Source organism: Panthera tigris, chromosome A3 (genome assembly GCF_018350195.1).
Source record: "Panthera tigris isolate Pti1 chromosome A3, P.tigris_Pti1_mat1.1, whole genome shotgun sequence".
NCBI classification, from domain to species: domain Eukaryota; kingdom Metazoa; phylum Chordata; class Mammalia; order Carnivora; family Felidae; genus Panthera; species Panthera tigris.
In genome coordinates this window covers 22161967-22180448 of record NC_056662.1, presented here as the reverse complement: position 1 = coordinate 22180448, position 18482 = coordinate 22161967, and the positions used below count along the sequence as shown (strand labels likewise).

At 49.0% G+C, this 18482-nt stretch overlaps 1 protein-coding gene across 1 annotated transcript; it reads right to left on the bottom strand.

Moving 5' to 3' along the window:
- Window positions 1-3502: 3502 nt before the first annotated feature.
- Window positions 3503-12068, bottom strand: GHRH (growth hormone releasing hormone). Its single transcript, XM_015535518.2, has 5 exons — window positions 11966-12068; window positions 7498-7598; window positions 7065-7169; window positions 5533-5652; window positions 3503-3583 (listed from the first exon to the last, which is right to left on the bottom strand). Exons 2-5 carry the CDS (start codon window positions 7575-7577, stop codon window positions 3568-3570), a joined length of 321 nt encoding a protein of 106 aa, XP_015391004.2. The 5' UTR covers window positions 7578-7598; window positions 11966-12068; the 3' UTR covers window positions 3503-3567.
- Between the last annotated feature and the right edge of the window lie 6414 nt (window positions 12069-18482).

Here is an 18482-nt window from a genome sequence, read left to right as displayed (position 1 = left end):
CTGGCTTTCTCTAAGAAGTATTAAACATGGTGATTTAGAGCCCAGCTGACCTGCTTGATTAGCTCTGTGCCCTTCTTTACCCCTCAGGGTCTTAGTTTCCCATCAGTAAAAATGGGGATAATACCTCCGAGAGCTTTAGAAGGATTAAATGAGGTCACAGCCAAAACACATACCACAGTGCCTGGCGCTTAGCATTGACTCCGTATTTGCTCTGGTCAGCACAGATATTGGTATCACTGTTATTTCCTGTGTGTCATTAGTAGGATCACAGAAAGCAGTTTGTACCAGGCCCATGTGTTTATTTGTCTGATTGTTTAATTCACTCGATTCCCCAGCTCGCATTTCCTGAGGGACCTGGAATCGTGAAACCACATAAGAGCGCTGCCCTGGAATGAGGAATCGGTTCCCGGCTTTGCTCCCTCTGCGCGGGTGGGACCTGGCTGGGGCGCCTGACCTCTGTGAGGCCACCCCTCCCTGCCTTTCTCCAGAGGGCTGTGGGAGGCAGCAAATGCAGTAATGGATGGGAAACCTCTCTGTGAACTTTAAGTTAATACAAACATAAGGGATTATTATTAAAAGCGACAAGTCCCCCATTGATTAGAGCATTTCCTTAGGGGGAAAAAAATAACACTGGGTCTTAAGTAGGACCCCCACGGGAATGGGAAGCTCCCAGCCCCTCTGCGGGGAGGGGTAGTCTTTTAAGACACCATTAGTGTTGTAGTTAATGGTGATAAAGCACCGGAATTGTGGCCATCATGGTTTTTTCCTTTATAATTGTATTCGCCTTGAAAACCACAAGTAGCAGTGGGTCCCAGTGGTCATTATTTCATTTGAAAAACTAATTGGAAGTTGGGAGAGTCCTCAGTGTTTGTTTCTGTCGGGGTGGAGGAAAGAGATGAGCAGGTGGGTCTGGGGGAAGGAGGGGGCCTCGGGGCTGGCCATGGCGAGCCCACCATTCAGCAGCTTCCTCCTTTGTTCTCCTTCCTTGGCAGGTTCTCGGCCTGCCCGCCTCTCTTGGTTGAAGTGGACTGCCAGCCCTCAATGGCCAGCCTTCTCCTCTGGAGGGGGCTTTTGTCCCCCATTGTTGGTATGGTCTCCTCGGCAGAGCCGCCACAGTGGTCCCCTGCAGAGCCTTTCCCACGCCTGACATTCTTTCTTGGAGGGTAAACTGGGGACTCCCAGGGAGAGCAGGTGGTCTAAACCCTGTGAAGAATCAAGCTGGCTTTACAGTTCTGGTGCAGGGAGACAGGAGACCTGCCCGCCAGGCCCCAGGTCAGTGCTGTGTGTCCCTGGCTGCAGAATGGGAGTAGGGATTGCTTGTCTCTGAGTCCCCATCAACTCCAAAATGCTGTGATTCTTCATATACTTTTAATCAAAACAGACTTCCCATCATCCGGACTTTTCATAGTTGTTTTTTTTTTTTTTTTTAATTACAGCAAAATACACAAATCTTAAGTGTACAGCTCAATGAATGTTTATATCTAACTACACTGCTGTAACCATTGCTCAAAGCAAAATATAGAACAATTTATCCCCCCGGGAAGTTGATGGATTCTAAGAGGCATGTGTAGGGTAGATGATACGCGGGGGTATTTGGCCCAGGTGAGAAATGGTTCATCAATAGAAAAAGCTCAGTAGTCCTGGCCTAGATACCTGTGGTCAGTGGCTTCAGTTCTTTGCTTCCCTTTATAGCAAAACCTCAAAGTGTGCTGGGTGGCTCAGTCAGTTCAGTGTCTGACATTGGCTCAGGTAATGATCTCAAGGTCCATGGGTTTGAGCCCCACATTGGGCTCTGTGCTGACAACTCGGAGCCTGCTTTGGATTCTGTGTCTCCCTGGCTCTCTGCCCCTCCCCCATTCACACTGTCTCTCTCTCTCTCTCTCTCTCTGTCTCTTAAAAATGAATAAACATTAAAAAAAAATTTTTTTTTAACTCAAAAGGATTAGCTCTACCAGCACTATTTCATAGAGTAATGATGTAATGCAAGCCACATGGGTGCTTTTTAAATTTTCTAGTAACCACCATAAAAATGTAAAAAAAAAAAAAGGGGGGGGCACCTTGCTCATTTGGTGGAGCATGGGACTCCTGATCTCAGGGTTGTGAGTTCAAGACCCACAGTGTGTGTAGATGTTACTTAAGTAAGTAAGTAAATAAATAAATAAAATCTTTTAAAGAATAAGTTTCTTTAAAACATTTTTTTAAATGTTCATTTATTTTTGAGAGAAAGAAACAGAGCACCAGCAGGGGAGGGGCAAAGAGAGGGAGACACAGAATCTGAAGCGGGCTCCAGAGCCCGATGCAGGGCTCGAACCCATGAACCATGAGATCATGACTTGAGCCGAAGTTGTACGTCCACTCAACCAACTGAGCCACCCTGGCTCCCCAGTTTCTTTTTTTTTAAAGAAAGATATTTTTAAAAAAAGTAAAAGAGAAACAGGTGAAATTAATTTTAATATCTTATTGAAACCAGTATATCTAAAATATTATATAACCAATATAAAAAAACATTGTGGTATTTTGTATTCTTTTTTCATACTGTCTTTGAAATCAATGTCTATTTTACACTTACTGCACATCCCGGCTTGTACTAGACACGTTTCAAGTGTTCAGTATCCACATGTGGCTAATGGCTACCATATTAGACAGCCAGGTCTATAACTACCAGCTCTGATTCCTCTCCTTCCATGCTCTTGCCTCGGGGCCTTTGTGTTGGGTTTTCACTCTGCTTGGAATGTTCTTTACCCAGATACTCACACAGCCAACCCCCCTCTCCTCCTTCAGGCCTTTACTCAAATGTCACCCTGTCACTGAGGCCCTCCCTGGCCACAGTGCAGCACAAGTATGGACTCTAGATACAAAAATGCCCTCCCACACTCTTCAACCCTTTAAATGTTTCTCCTTTGCAACTGCTGCCATCTAACATTTCTAGATTTACTTGTTTTTATTATTCTTCCCCCTCATTAGAATATAAGATCTTTGCCTGTTTGCTCACAGTTGTATTCCCAGGGCCTAGAACAGTGCCTGGCACATCGTGGGTACTGTATAAATATTTGTTGAATGAATAAATGATATTGCTCGTGGATGAACAAGCCACCAGTGGATGAAGGATGACTTTGGCCCAGAGTGGATGGGTATGATTAAGAGCCTGGTTCTGAACCAGCCTGCCCGGGTTTGAATCCCTGTACTCTCACTTGTCAGCAGTGACCTTGGCAGTTCAGTTACCCTTTCTGTGCCTCAGTGTTTTGTCTGTGAGATAAGGATACCGAGACCTCCCATTAGGCTGTGTGAGGAGCATATGAGATTCCATGCATGAAGCTTCCCGGCTACCACTCCGCGTACTTGGTAAATGTTAGCTATTTTTGTAGTATACCTTGTAATACCTCTTTGGGAAATGGAATGTGTAAAACACGTAAAAAATTAGGCAGAAGATAAAAGGAAATTGAGATGCAGAACAGTATGGGGGAATTTTATTGTATCTGAAGGAAAAAGGTAGGTCAGAAATTAAATAGGATTAACTGGATGCAGTTGTGTTTTGGCTGCAGGTGGCATAAGACACAGGTGGAATCCTCATCCTTGGCGATTCCTGTTTCGGAAAGAAAGATAAAGCTCAACTAGGGAGACCGAAGCAAGGGTGAGTTTGGGCAAGACACCTGGAACTAGGGTGACAGGTGCTCCAATGTCAGGCCTAGCTGTCTGGGTTCCAGAAGAGGGACTATGGGAGGAAGGGAAGGATCTCACGGGTTCCAGCACAGCGAACATCAGTCTCAGCCCCAGCTCTGCTCACCTATTCCCACGGAGATCCTGGGCCAGTTACTTCCTCTTGAAGTAGCCACCTCTAATCCCCAGACAGGGTTAGATTAGGTCATCGCTTCTGGCACGTACGTTCAACCACACCCCTTACATCTCTTACCACTTATCACAGATTAAATAATCCACTGTTGGGGACTTGCTTAATTTCTGTCTGCCTCAGTGTGTCAGTGAATTTCACGGGAGCAAAGACCACTGTTGTCCTATTCACTGCTGTAACTCTCAGCCCAGGGCCTGGCACATCGTAGTCAGGGGACGATATTCCAGAGAGAGGAGGACAGATAATTCTGAATCTCAGTTTCCTCACAGGGCCATTAGGTGGACATAAAGTGTGGTGGGTGCACAGATGTGCCGTCTTCCAGATCATTCTACCCTAAGGTCTAAGAATTCATTCTTCTGTTATGTGTCCTCAGGCCCACCAGGAGATCCTAGGATTTGCAACCCTTAAACTGGAGGGGGAACAATGTTTGGAGCAGCCTCCAGGCCCCTTCCTGCCTGCTCTGTGACCTTGAGCTCTGCAACTGTCTCTGGTTTTTAACCTGCAGGAACACAGCCTGTGTTCTTAGCACTTGGCCCTCCTTGGGGCCACTACACCCTATCCCACCAGGGCCTGGAGGGAGCCCTAAAGCAGGTGAATGATGACCTAATCCCAGCGTGGGCTGCTCGGGGGAGGCATTATTTTTAGAATTCTAGTCTTAGGATCCTTAGGGGTGATTGGAGCCCCTCCTCCCTTCACAAAGGAGGAGACAAGGAAGGCAACTTGCTGTGTGTGCCTCCCAGGCTGGCTCTCGCCCCTCCTGCAGCCTGCCCATCTGCCTGCCACTCGTGTCTCCACAGGACTGTGGTTGGTGAGATCTCTGGGCTCTTGGTGTCTAATTAGGTTGGGAGGAAGGTGCGGGAGCACGTGGAGAGCTCTGCTCGGAATGGATTTGCTTAATAGGCTCATCCAGAGGTGACTGGCAGAGCCCTGCTGGGACATGTTTGTGCTCACAGTTAAAATCAGGCTCAAAAATACAGCAGTTTCTCCACAAACAGTCCTGTCATCCCTGGGGAGTTGTGTCTGTGAAGTGGACCTCCGTGTGAAGAAGGGAAGAAAATAGGTCTTGGGTCTGGCTTTCCAGTCCCTGACTTGGGGCCAGCTGCTGCCCCTCTTTCCTTCAGTTTCCCTCCTCTCTAAGCCGAGAGCACTCCCTGATCTTCCCTGATACCCAGGGGAACATGCGGGGCCATGAGAGGAGGGGTGACTGTCCTTCCCAACTTTCCTGGTCATGAGTGCTGCCCACGCTAGTCTGCCCGAGGGTGTTGGGAGGGGCTGGCCTTTCCTTGGCCTTGTAGTTTTGGAAACTTGCCAATGGACCCAGGATGTGCCTGTCACATCGTCTGCATCAGAATCCCCTGGACATCTTTTAAAATTCAGGTGCCTGGTTCCTATCCCAGAACTACTGAGTAGGTAACATTTTTGTACACAGACGCTGAGCCTGGCCTCTTGCTTCTCACTGGAGATACAGCAGTAGATAAGATCTGGTCTCTATTATGCATTTTCTCCCCTTCCTCCAGTTCTTCATATGTGTAAGAAGGAACCTTGTTCCCAGTTTGCTTGGCAGGGCCCCATGTCTTTGGAGAGGAGGGGATTCTTTCCTTTTCCTGGCAACCCATGCGGAAGGAAGCCTGCAAGGTCCCTAACTACACACACACACGCGTGTGCATGCACACACATGTTCCTACCTGTGCTTCTGCAGCAGGGCCACCAGGATGCTCTCCAACGCCATCTGCTTTTGACCTGCCCACACGCTGTCCACCTGACGGCCAAGCCGTACCTTTGCTCCTTGCTCCTGGTTTCTCTCTCTGTTAGATTAGAAAAAGAGCAGCAGTGGAGGTGACTATTTGGATAGGATGTGGAGAAGCCTGGGAAAGGCCAGGGCAAAGTAAGCAGAACACCTATGTCCTTATACCTATTCCAATATCTGGTGTGGACTCTTTCACCCAATCGAACTAGATTCAGCAACACTTAGGAAGGTGCTCGATATAGTAGTGAAGAGCATAGGCTGCGAAATAGATTTACAAAATACCTCCCCACAGATTACTCGTTAATTATAAAGGAGAAATGTTAACTGGACAGAGGAGAAACGTGGCAGACATCACGTTAACCAGGCGATTAAAGTTACCATCACCAATAAGGGGATGAACTGACATCATGTGCCTCCTGAAATAATGCACCAAGAAGGAACGATATCACTGCTATGAATGCATAACCTGAATCCAATCATGAGGAAGCATCAGGCAAATCCAGTAGGAGGAACGTAGGGACGTTCTATAAATAATAATTGAACTTTACTAATACAAAATGTCAACGTCACGAAAGACTGAAGAGCAGTTCCAGATTAAAAGAAACTAAAGAGACATGGCAATTAGATGCAATCCATGACCCTGGCTTGGATCCTGGATCAGGAAAATTAAAAATTGCCATAAAGGACATGTTGGGAAAACTCGTGAAAGGTGAATGTATACACCGAGTAATAATTACACTGTGATTATATCAGAGAATGTCCTGTTGTTAGCTGTTTGGAGACACCGTGCAGAGCTACTTACGGGTAAATGGTTGTGATGACCGCAGTTTACTCTCATATGGTTCAACAGAGTAATGACAAAGCGCACATGTGTTTGCGTGTGTATATAAGCAAATATGATAAAATATTAGCAATTGCTGAAGATAGGGAAAGGGGATGTGGAAGTCCATTGTATTATTGTTGCAGCTTTTCTGTATGCGCCAAACTTTTTCAAAATAAAAAATATACAGGCTGTGATGTCGGGCTCTTTGGATGCTAGCTGTCTGGTGTGCGTCCTTTAGAAGCTATTAACTGCCCCGTAAGATGGGAGTAAACAGTACCTACTTTGTAGGGTCGTTACAGGCAAGAAACCAAGAGTAATGGCTAACACTACCAAGGGCTTCCTGTGAGCCCAGCACTGTCCTGCATGTATGGAAATGTCTGAGGGCACAGCCTCTGTGTCCAGCGCAGAATCATGATCAGTTGGTAACTATCATTGGTATTATTACTGTTGGAGCCTAACATGGGGAGAAGCACATCGTTGGTGTTCAACAATCATAGCATAATTAGAGGTAAGCTGGGGCTTCGCGTTAGGGCCTTTCTGCTATGGCAAATCCGGAAATAATAGATGCTGTGCCAGGCAAGGGACCAAAAGTCCCTCCAAACTCTCATGCTTGGAAGACTGGGCAAAAACCCACTAGACCTGCTTACCCCTGCTGCCTGCTCATGATGTCCTGCAGTAGCTTGCGGGCAGACAGCTGACCCAGCACCTTCCGGTAGCTGTTGGTGAAGATGGCATCTGCATACCGAGGCATTCTATATGGAAGGAGTCAGAGGTCAAAGGGCTGGGTGGCAGGGCTAGGTGAGGAAACGGGGTGGGGTGGGGGGTACTCACCATGTCCCCGTAACGTCCTTCTGCCCTTTGCCCTACTCATCCCCGGAGAAGGTAGGACCCAGGACTGGGAGGCTTCTCTGGAACTCAGGATCTGCCCCCCTCCCAAAGATAGGCAGTGGGGGCTGCCTGAGGAGATGGCTGGGGGCCTGCTTAGGGCTCTGTTCTGCACGCCCTAAATCATCCCCCACTGGGCTGCAGGGATGGTTCTGGGACATTGGGTATCTAGGCCCTGGCGGCAGGACTGCTCACCTGAGGGGCAGGGATGGCGGGGAGCAGTGGGAGCCACTGTCGAGGGTGAGGATCACCAGGAAGAACACCCAGAGCAGCATCCTTCACCCCTGCGGTGGCTCCTGGAAAACGACAGAAGGAGAAGGTCAACTGCAGCCATAGCCACAAGGATGCCTTTTATTGGCTGGGCCCAGTTCTGGGCTTGGCTGTATACAAGCCTTAGTCCTCGTCATTTGGAGGCGGTGAGGTACGAAAAAGAACCCAGACTCTGGAAGTCAAACAGACCTAGATTCAAGTCCTGCTTTTGCCAGTCACAAGCTTTGACCTCATTTTCTGCATCTATAAAATGGGCATGATAAGCTACCCTGCTGACCCCATAGGGTTGCATGGAAAATTAATGACATTGGTGAAAATGCCCCTTGCTGTAAGGCATCATATGTGGAATTCAGGCCTCAGCAAGGGTTGAGGGGTACACCTTCTCCTAGTCTCCTAAGTCACCCCACCCACTGTGACACTTGACAACAGTGAGCAGGGCCAACAGCTCAGGCTCTGAGTCAGACAAATCTCAGTTCCTATCTGGGCTCCACCGTCACCAGCTGTGTGTCCCAGGACACGTGGCTTCTCCTTTCTGGGCCTCAGTTTCCCTATCCATTAAATGGGGTCTATGACTATACTGACTGCATAGGGCCCTTGTGAGGATGAGATGAGATGAGAGTTGCTTGGCACATAAGGAATTCTCCCAAACACTTTTGCTGCGACGACCTCAGATCAGACCCACTCGAGGGGGCAGGCTCTCGTCCTGTTTGGTTCTGTGTGAAGTCAGAGGGAAGGGAAAGCTCTACTTCTCGCTCCAGACATTTCGATTTCGCTGAAGGCTTTTAGCCTTGGAAGAGACCAGGGAGCCTGGGGAGCCAGTGTGGCAGAATCATCTAATAGATCATGTAATTACCCTTAATTGGGGCCTGCTGACACCGTGCTCTGCAATCAGGGAAAGAACAGGCAACGTGAGAAAGAGCCCGCCTGGGCTCGGGGAGGAGGCTCCACGGTCAACCCAGACCTGCCCAGTATGGAAGCAGGGGCTCAGCTAGGAGACCTAGGAATTGGGTCTCCCCACCTCTCATTCCCCCCTCAGTAGAATATCCATTCCATGGGGCTACAGGCCCATGCGGGGACCCAGACAGCCCAGAGAGGGGCAGGAACCCATCCTAGCCCAACCTCACCCCCTGTCTTCCGTGTTCTCTCCTGTCCTGTTGAAGAGTGATCTCCAGCAAGCAGGGCCGGCACTGGCAGAACCCACCTTCCTTTTCTGGTCTCGCCCGCCCTCTTAGGGCATCCCCTCCCTTCTACCAGACACCAGGGTCTTGACTAAGCCAGGGAGCATCTGCAGAGCTGGGCTCAGAGCAACCTGTGACTCTGCACCTCCAGAGCAGAAGGGAGGAGCCCTCCAGGCCTCACTGTCTCCCCAACAATCCTCCAGTTCCTGCTCAAATGCTCTCTGCCAGCGAGTGGCAGAGAGCTCACTACCCCCGAGCCAGGACGTGCTATCTCCAGGCAGCTCTTCTTGTTAGGAACTTTTTCTCATTGTGTCAAGTACAAAAAGACGTGTTAAGCTTCTACTCTTCTGGGAAGGACTGGGGCTGGAGGAAAGACAAGAACATGGCATTTGCCTGCCCCTCCCTCTCCCCGGCTTTGACATCCACCCTCTGTGCCACCCACAGCTTCTGCACCCTCATCCACATGAGGTGGATCTGACTTAGGCCTTTGCTCTCCAGACCAAGGATCTCAGTCCTCTTCATCACACCATATCACATCTGGCCTCTTTGTCACACCATATCACATCTGGCCCCCCATCTCCCGGCCCGATTCCAGGCTGCCTCTCTAGCAATGGAGTTTCCTAAGCAGGGAGTTCTTTGGAGGTAAGGAGGGCCCCTTGTAACGAGCCCTCTTTTTTCTGTCTCTTGGCTGGACTTCCTTGCCTTCTTTGCTGCTGATCTTTAAAAAAATTCTTTTAAATGTTTATTTATTTATTTTGGGAGAGAGAGATAGAGAGCGAGCAGGGGAGGGGCAGAGAGAGAGGGAGACAGAATCCTTAGCAGACTCCACACCAGCAGTGCAGAGCCCGACACGGGGTTCGAACCCCCCAACCGTGACATCATGACCTGAGATGAAACCAAGAGTCAGACGTTCAACTGACTGAGCCACCCAGGTGCCCGCTGAGGATATTTGAAAGACCTGGGCACGTCCAGGCCCCTAGTCACTTCATTCCCCTGCTCAGAGGCCCTTGGTTGCTCTCCAGAGCAAAGCCCAACCCCCTGCTCTTGGGCTAAGCTCTCCCTTGGCTTCCCCACCTCCGGCCCCTTCTCGTGTGTTTTGCGGCCCCTGTGCTCCCCTGGCCTGCACAGCCAACCCTCACACTCGCCCTCTGGAGCAGGTATCAGGGTCTTCATCTTACAGCTGAGGAAACGAGCCCAGAGAGGAGAAGGACCTTTTCTCCATGGTCCTCCATCACGTTGGTTTCTGACTGGACACTTCAGAATGGGCCTCAAAGTTCCCAGGCCAGCAGGCCCCTCCCGCTCCATTGAGGCTGCCTCCCAGATTCAATACCCTATTCACAGCTCCCTATTCAGCTCCCCGTTCATGGGAGGTGCTGCAGGATTCATCACCTGCACACGGGAAGCCGTTCTGAAAAACAGAAAGCTTTTGCTCTTTGTCACTGGATCTCCAGGGGAATTAAAAAAAAAAAAGGGACACACACAGGAACACCTGCCTGGTTGGCGTCTTCCTATGTGCAGCCAGTGGTTTCAGGGAGTTGAAAATAACCTGATACGAGGGCAGACTTTGGAGGGCAAGTCACAGTAAATTCTGTAACCCTTAGCTTATTTGGAACGAGGTTGAGCAACTGTATAGTCTGGTCAACCAAGAGGCACATTTACTACAAACTGTGTGCCCCAGGGGTGAGTCAAGACACCATTACAACCTCTAGGCTTGGGGTTGCAACCTCTAATCCTTGGGGTTGCAAAATTCCACTGGACAAAGCTGGGCAACAACAAGAATTCTCTTGCTTACGGTCCGATGAGAATTAGATGTTGTATCACCACGGATAAAGTAGCTATTGACAGACGTACTCCACGCGAGCAATCTACAGAGACAGAATTCCACTGAATTAAGTGTAGTACAAATTCAACAGCATCCTCAACAACTCCTTGATAGCTCCAAAGGTATTTTAAGGTTTATCATCTATCCTCATGAGTATCAGTTAGCTTTCTGCAGTGTTGACAAGTGAATTCTGCGGTTAGATCTAATTGAGGTCATCTGGATTCAGGATAAATGGACACTTGACCTACATTAGTTGGCACCTCTTGCCAGCCTCTATGCCAAGAATGCTATGAGAATTCTCCAGATGCACCTTTTGCTAATGACAGAGGTCAGGTCTCATGTGCCCAACCTAGCAAGGCCACTTTTGGACAACTAGGAAGAAAACCTTTTACCTTTCTTTTTTATTTTAAGTTTATTTATTTACTTTGAGAGAGAAAGAGAAAGTGCGAGCAGGGAAGGGGCAGAGAGAGAAAGGGAGAGAGAGAATCTCAAGCAGGTCCTGTACTGACAGCGCAGAGATAGATTTGGGGCTCAAACTCCATGGACCGTGAGATCATGACCTGAGCCAAAACCAAGAGTCAGATGCTTAGCCACCCAGGCGCTTCTCGTTTACCTTTCTCAAACATTCTGCTTTGTAATTTGAGAACGCTGAGGCACTGACGTCCTGATTTAGTTTATAAACTGTTTCAGCAATAGCATTCCAAATTGAAAGAGATCTAAGTTTTTAATGAGGAAGCATCTTGAATTGTCACTCAAAAGAGAGACACCCCACCTCCTTCCTGAAAGAGTTTGAGGCGGCTTATGGTGAAAGACACAAATACTACGAGACCATCAAAACATGGATCAAGAAACAAGCGTGGGGGTAACGGAGTGCTCCAGGGGCAGATAATTGTGTCTGAAACTTCGAGTAAGGAGCACGGCAGCAATTGAGCAAGAAAGCAAAATGTTATCAATTTCCAGGCAATTATGTTGAATGGGTTCAGAGCGATAGATGGGATGTATTGATTTGCACAGCCACTTGGCTCCTTTCCGATCCATGGCAGACCCCCATTGTTGATGGGAGAATCTAGCCAGCTTGTGTCTTGCCCCAGACACCTGCCTGCACACCGGAGAAGGAGTGCTGAGATTTCATCCGCCCCCTGACAAACCCCTGGAACACATCCGTCTGCTTGCCCCTTCTCCATGGTTGAGGTGCCATGTATCCAAAACAACCTCAACATGGAGCCAACCATCAAAAGCATGTTCCACAGCCCCTAACCAGGTACCTGAGTGTACTCAGTCCACAGGCGACGAGGATGATGGTGGGCCTCTTTGACTTGGTGTCTCTGAGTTGGTGAGAAGGTCAACCGTCTTGCCCCCATCCAGCCCAGCCCCCAGGACCACCCCCTCTCACCTCCGATATGGCAGGTGTCCCCTCTGCTATGAGGCGCTGCTCCAGCTGCCTGGACCGGAGGCTCAGCGTTTGTTCGGTGACTGCGTGACGCTTCCATCATTTATACCTTCATTTTCCTAAGCGTCGCCAGCGTCAGAGAATCAATTACCCACAAGTCAACCAAAGGGCCATTTTTAGCATCATACTGACAAACCCTAATAGGGGAAAGAGGTTTTCCCCTTGCAGATGAAGACCTGTATGGAACTTTCCCTTTACGGACAGAACACGAAGTTATGATATTATTCCGAGGGGAATAGAGAATATAATACTGCCTCTCTAATAATTGGAGTAATCATAACAGTGAAACAACAAAGGTTCATTTACTCTCTGAGTTAAATGTGCGTTTTAAAAAGTTGATATAATTTTTTTTGTCCGTGTGCAACTTTATCTCACTTTCAGGTAGTCCACTTATTACAGATAAGTGTTTTTCTCTCCTTAGCGCAGCATCCAATTATCAAGATTTCCCCCTATTCGATTTACATCTGCTGCAGTCATAGGCCACGGTAAGCAGCTAGCCCGGGGAGCACCTGTTCTCCTGTGTCAAGGCAGCCAAACATGGAAGGAGATGGAAAACCTTGGGAGGGTGGTTGTGTTTCCTGATTTTGCCAGCCTGTAGCTAAAGAATCCTCGAGAATGGTCTAAAAGCGTGTGAGTCAGAAACACCAGTTTTCCACGAGGCTATTGTGGAGGGGTGGAAAGAGCCATAAGCTTCAAGTCCAGAGCCCTGCCCAGCCCTCCTGTGTCAGTTAGTCATGACCTCTGTGACCCTCAACAAGTTACTTCTACCCTCCAGATCTCAGTTTCTAAACTTGGAAAAGCGAGGGCTGACAGAGAATAGCAGCTTTCAAACTTAAAAAAAAAAAAAAAAAAAAAAAAAAAGGTGGCATAGAACTTTCTTCGGAAATCTTCTATGGAAGTGCAGTATATAAAGCGATTTAAAACAGGAAACTGCTCTGGTTGAAGAGGGGGGAGTGAAGACTCCCTCTGGCTGCACCTGGGATACCTCCACGGGCCACAGAACCAGTAGCTTCTGAATGAACCTCTTAGCAATGTTATGTTGTGATCCTCTGCTTAGCCTGCACCGAGCCACGTTCTTGGCACAGAGCACACAAGGGGTGTTTCCCATAGAAGCAGGGACTGGGTGGCTTGTCACCGTGCCAGCCTGGACACAAAGTGGTCAGGTCAGGCCAGGTCCCCAGGGACTGAGAGTGGGCAGATGGAGCGTTTGGGAGCCCCCTGGGCAATAGGTTCTCATACAATCAGGAGGTGTGAGGTTATCTCAGGGAATGCAAGGTGGGGACCACCTACAGCTCGAGTACCCACAATGGACACCAGGCCAGAGCACAGATGTAGGACACATGGAATTGCCTGGAGAAGCCATGGGGATCAGAATGCAACCTGAGTTGAAGTTCTGTTGCTAAGGACTTCGTGCCTCTTCTCAAGTTTTCTCATCTGTAAGAGGAGAGTGATAGGGCTCGACTCATGAGGCTGCTGGGTGAGGATTAAGGGTGCCAGTGCATAAGGCACAGGCCTGGTATAGAGTAAGTCTCAAAAATTAGCTCTCACAGGGGCACCTGGGTGGCTCAGGCGGTTAAGTGGCCGTCTTTGGCTCAGGTCATGATCTCTTGGTCCGTGAGTTCGAGCCCCGTGTCGGGCTCTGGGCTGATAGCTCAGAGCCTGGAGCCTGCTTCTGTTTCTGTGTCTCCCTCTCTCTCTGCCCCTCCCCCGTTTGCGCTCTCTCTCTGCCTTTCAAAAATGAATAAATGTTAACAAAAAATTAAAAAAAAAATAGCTCTCACTTACCATTGCTACTATTGTAATAAGCGAGAGATAACAGAGGCACAGAGAGGTTACCCACTCATCCACAGGCACACACCTGGACAGCGGTAGAGCCAGGACTCAAACCAAGGTTTCCGACTCCCGAATCCAGTGCCCCACACCAGGCTAGTGTTCTCCTAAGGCCCTTCCGTGGCCCACTGGGTCTTCTACTCTTTTTTAAAGAACTTTAACCGTTTTGCTTTTTACTTTACTTTTATTTTATTTTTAAACAAAATTTAAAAATTTTTGTTTTCAACATTTATTTGTTTTTGAGAGACAGACACTCTATTTGAGTGTGAGCGGGTGAGGGGCAGAGAGAGAGGGAGACACAGAATCCCAAGCAGGCTCCAGGCTCTGAGCTGTCAGCACAGAGCCCGACGCGGGGCTCAAACCCATGACACGGGGAGATCATGACCTGAGCTGAAACCAAGTGTCAGACGCTTAACCGACTGAGCTACCCAGGTGCCCCGAGAACTTTAAGTTTTATTGATGTATATATAACTCATACACCATAAAAGGCACCTGTTTGAAGCCTATGGTTCAACAAATTCTCATAAGTTCATAAAATTGTGTCACTGTCACGCAACCCCGTTTAGAATACCTCTGTCAGCCCAAAAGTTCCAGTCCCATTTGCTATCAACACCCACTCCAACCCCAGCCTTCGACAACCACTGATCTGCCTTTTGCCTCTATACTGTTTCCTCTGCTAGAAAGTTCATATGGATTCATGTGAATTATGGAGTCACATAATACGTACTCTGTGCTGTCAGTCTCCTTCACTCATCCACCTGTTTTTGAGATTCATTTGTGTTGGATCCATATCAGCAGCCCGTTCCACTTTATTGCTCAGTAGCTTTCCGTTGTACAAAAGTCTGACAGCTTGTCGAGCCATTCACCGTGATGGACATTTAGGTAGATTTCAATTTGGGGCGGTTACGAAAAACGCTGCTATGAACATTCGTGTATAAGACTTTGTACGAACGTGTGCTTTTATTGCTCTTGGGTGATCACCTAGGAGAGGAACTGCTGGGTCATGTGGTACGTGAATGGTTTGCTTTTTAAGAAGCGGCCAAGCTGTTTTCCGAAGTGGCACCCCCATTCCAGCTGTGATGGAGAGTCCCCCGGGGAAGTCCTTAAACCAGCCTTTCTTTACCCCGCAAACACCTATGAAGAACCGAATTAGGCCCACACAGAGCTCGCTGGATTAGGAGTTTGTCAGTCTCTGAAGGCCTGGTCCTATTCTCTTAGGAGAGTGGGCTGGGCCTTTCCCCCTGCATGGCATTTTCTTGAGCACTAGGAGGACAGTGGCATGTGCTTGTACTCAGAGCTGCAGGAGGCAGGCATGTGAGAAGCTGAGTGACTTACCTCAGGCAGGGAGATGGAGACAGGCACACGGTTACGTGGGTTAAATGTCCCAAGAATTGAGAGAAGGGGAAAGTCACGCTAAAGCTGGGAGAGCCTCAGGGAGGAGCAGAGACAAGCCTAAAGCCTAAAGCAGAGAGAAGCACGAGGCCCACGGATTTAGATTTGAAACTCAGCTCTGCCACTTGCAAACTGTGTGATTCTGGGCGAGGGGTTTATTCTTCCCGGAGCCTCAGTTACCGCATCTGTACAATGGGGGTGATGACAGCTACCTCCTCAGGTTGTTGTGAGGGTCAGGACTATGCTTGTAAAGTGTCTGATGCACGAGGCAAAAGGCAGCTGTTACTGTAGCTCTTACTGATCAGAGCGGAGCTCTGAAAGCTGGGCAGGGTGGTGGCCAGAAGAGCAGGAGCCATCTGGGAAGAGGGGCTTCATTTGCAGCGTATTCTCAAAGCCCTTGAGGCGGAGGATGAGGGAAGAAGCCAGAACCAGCCTTGACAGTGAGAGCGCAGCCCCCCCTCCACCAATCCCCGCAGCCAGCCGCCTCGTCCTTATCCTCTGAGAGGCGGTGGGAACGCCTCGCTTGCCACCCGGCTTTCTTCCCAGGACGGGTTTTAACCCAGAGTTAATTAGCGATCGTGCCTGCTCTAGGGGCTGGGGACTTGAGCTGTGGAAAAAAATGCCGCAGAGAAAGGCAGGCTTTAAAAAGCCCCAAAAGGCTGGGGCAGAGAGGCTCCACTGGGAGAGAGACAAGCCGTGCGTTTGTGTTGCAAATTTCCAGTGTGTTGAAGCCAGCCATTCAGGGAGGGTGATGCTAAAGGCAGTGGGCCTGCGGGTGGGGAGGGCAGAGGAAGTCGACAAAGGGGGCCTGTCTGAGGGCCTCAGACCCTGCTTTATAAAAGCTGCTTTCATCGCCCTCCCTGGATGATGGCAGCGTTCCCAGCCCGAGGCCAGTGTGCAGGGAAGGGGAAGGCCTGGACCCTAGACTCCCAGATTCCCTTGACACTCCCCACCTAGTGTGCCTTCTAGGCCTATTTTTACGGAGTCAGCAGCAGCAGATGTCACATGAGCACTCATGAGTGCTATGTCAGGGTGAGGGACCAAGGTTCACACGGTTGGCCCAGTTGGGGGGCCTCAGGCAAAGTCAAGGGACTTTCCTGAACCTCAGTTTCCCATTCTGTAAAATGGGGCTGATGGGGTCCTTCCCCCTACTTCATATCCTACCCAAGCAGAAGTGCCCGTGATTGGTTGGTGATCCAATAACCATCAGAAGTTCATCTTTTTCTGGAAAAGTCTGCATTTGGGAAGGTCATTAGGAGAGCTTTTTTAAAGAGGTGAAGTTGGGGGCGCCTGGGTGGCTCAGTCGGTTGGGCGGCCGACTTCGGCTCAGGTCATGATCTCGCGGTCCGTGAGTTCAAGCCTCGTGTCGGGCTCTGTGCTGACAGCTCGGAGCCTGGAGCCTGTTTCAGATTCTGTGTCTCTCTCTCTCTGACCCTCCCCCATTCATGCTCTGTCTCTCCCTGTCTCAAAAATAAATAAAACGTTAAAAAAAAAATTTTTTTTTTAAATAAAAAATAAATAAATAAAGAGGTGAAGTTGATTGTACTTAGCAAATCAATTAAGCAATTCTGGGTTGCTTGGAAATGTTACTCCCATAAGTGTTTTAAATATTCACCTTGCATGGAATCTTTAGGCCTGTCCCAAGTCAGTTATGAATGCTAACCAGGTTGGTTTTCTGGGTTGGTAGGTACCGTGCGGGAAGGCTGTCCCCAGCTGATCCTGTTAGGCAAGCTCTCCCTGGTGGAGATCTGACCAGCCTTTAAAGACCTCTTTGAGGTTAGAGTGGAAGAGAGCCAAAGCATAAGAGACTCTTAAAAACTGAGAACAAACTGAGGGTTGATGGGGGGTGGGAGGGAGAGGAGGGTGGGTGATGGGTATTGAGGAGGGCACCTTTTGGGATGAGCACTGGGTGTTGTATGGAAACCAATTTGACAATAAACTTCATATATTGAAAAATAAAATAAAATAAAAAATAAAGACCTCTTTGGACTCTACCTCCCCAAGAAGCATTCTCACACCCTGCTCCTCCCTCCTGGCCTTGCCTTGTGGTTGACTGATTTTATATGTGGAAGTGTCTCCTTTCCTGAGACACTTGGGATGTCTGCAACCAGACCTAATTAAAATTTTTTTAATATTTATTGATTTATTTTGAGAGAGAGAGAGAGAGAGAAGGTGTATGAGCTGGGGGTGAGGGGGTGGGTGGGAAAGGGAGAGAGAGAATCCCAAGCAGGCTCCACGTTGTCAGCACAGAGCCCAAAGTGGAGCTCGATCCTATGAACCGTGAGGTCACGACCTGAGCCAAACTCAAGAGTCGGAAGCCCAACCGACTGAGCCACTCAGGTGCCCCACATCTGATTAATTTTTGAGCCCCCTAAAGCCTTCTTTCTTTTCCCAGCTTTATTAAGATGTAACTGGCATAGGGGCACCTGGGTGGCTCAGTCAGTTAAGCATCGACTTCGGTTCAGGTCATGATCTCACAGTTTGTGAGTTCGAGCCCTGCATCAGGCTCTGTGCTGACAGCTTAGAGCCTGGAACCTGCTTCAGATTCTGTCTCCCTCTCTGTCTGCCCCTTCCCTACTTGTTCACACGTGCTCTCTCTCTCTCTCTCCCTCCCTCTCTCTCTCTCTCTCAAGAATAAAGATTAAAAAAATTTTTTTAAAAAGATGTAACTGGCATATATAAAGCTTGATAATGAAGGTGTGTTTCCTAGACCAACAGTAACAGTATCTCCTGGGAGTTTGTTGGAAATGCAGAATCTTGGGCTCCACCCCAGATTGACTGAATCAGAGGCCAAATCCTCTTTGTTCTAGGATTTTAAAGGCATCAGGTCCCTAAGATGGTTTCTGAAGCCCTTGCGATTTTCTCACCAGGGAGGAGGGCCTTGACCACAGGCAGCCGGGAGATGTCGCTGTTCTCCAGTCTTTGGGAGATGTCAGGCTTCCTTGCAAACACCAGAGGCCCCAAGTGCCGGGTTTTGTTTCCTGTGAAATCCAGGAGAACCGAGGGGTCCAGGTCCGTTATGTATTCAGGCCACCCCCTCCTCAGCCACCTGGGCCGCCTATCTCTCTCTGCCCATTTCCTGCCCTGGGTTCTCAGTTGTGTTTCCAGTTAGGGAAGGCTGTGTGTTCCCCAAACTCAGCCCCTGCCCCAGGATCCCCAGGAGAAAGCCCAGAGGAGAAAGCCCAGCATATGGAGACTTCTTCAAGCCTGGCTCATCAGGCAACAATGTGGCCCGGCA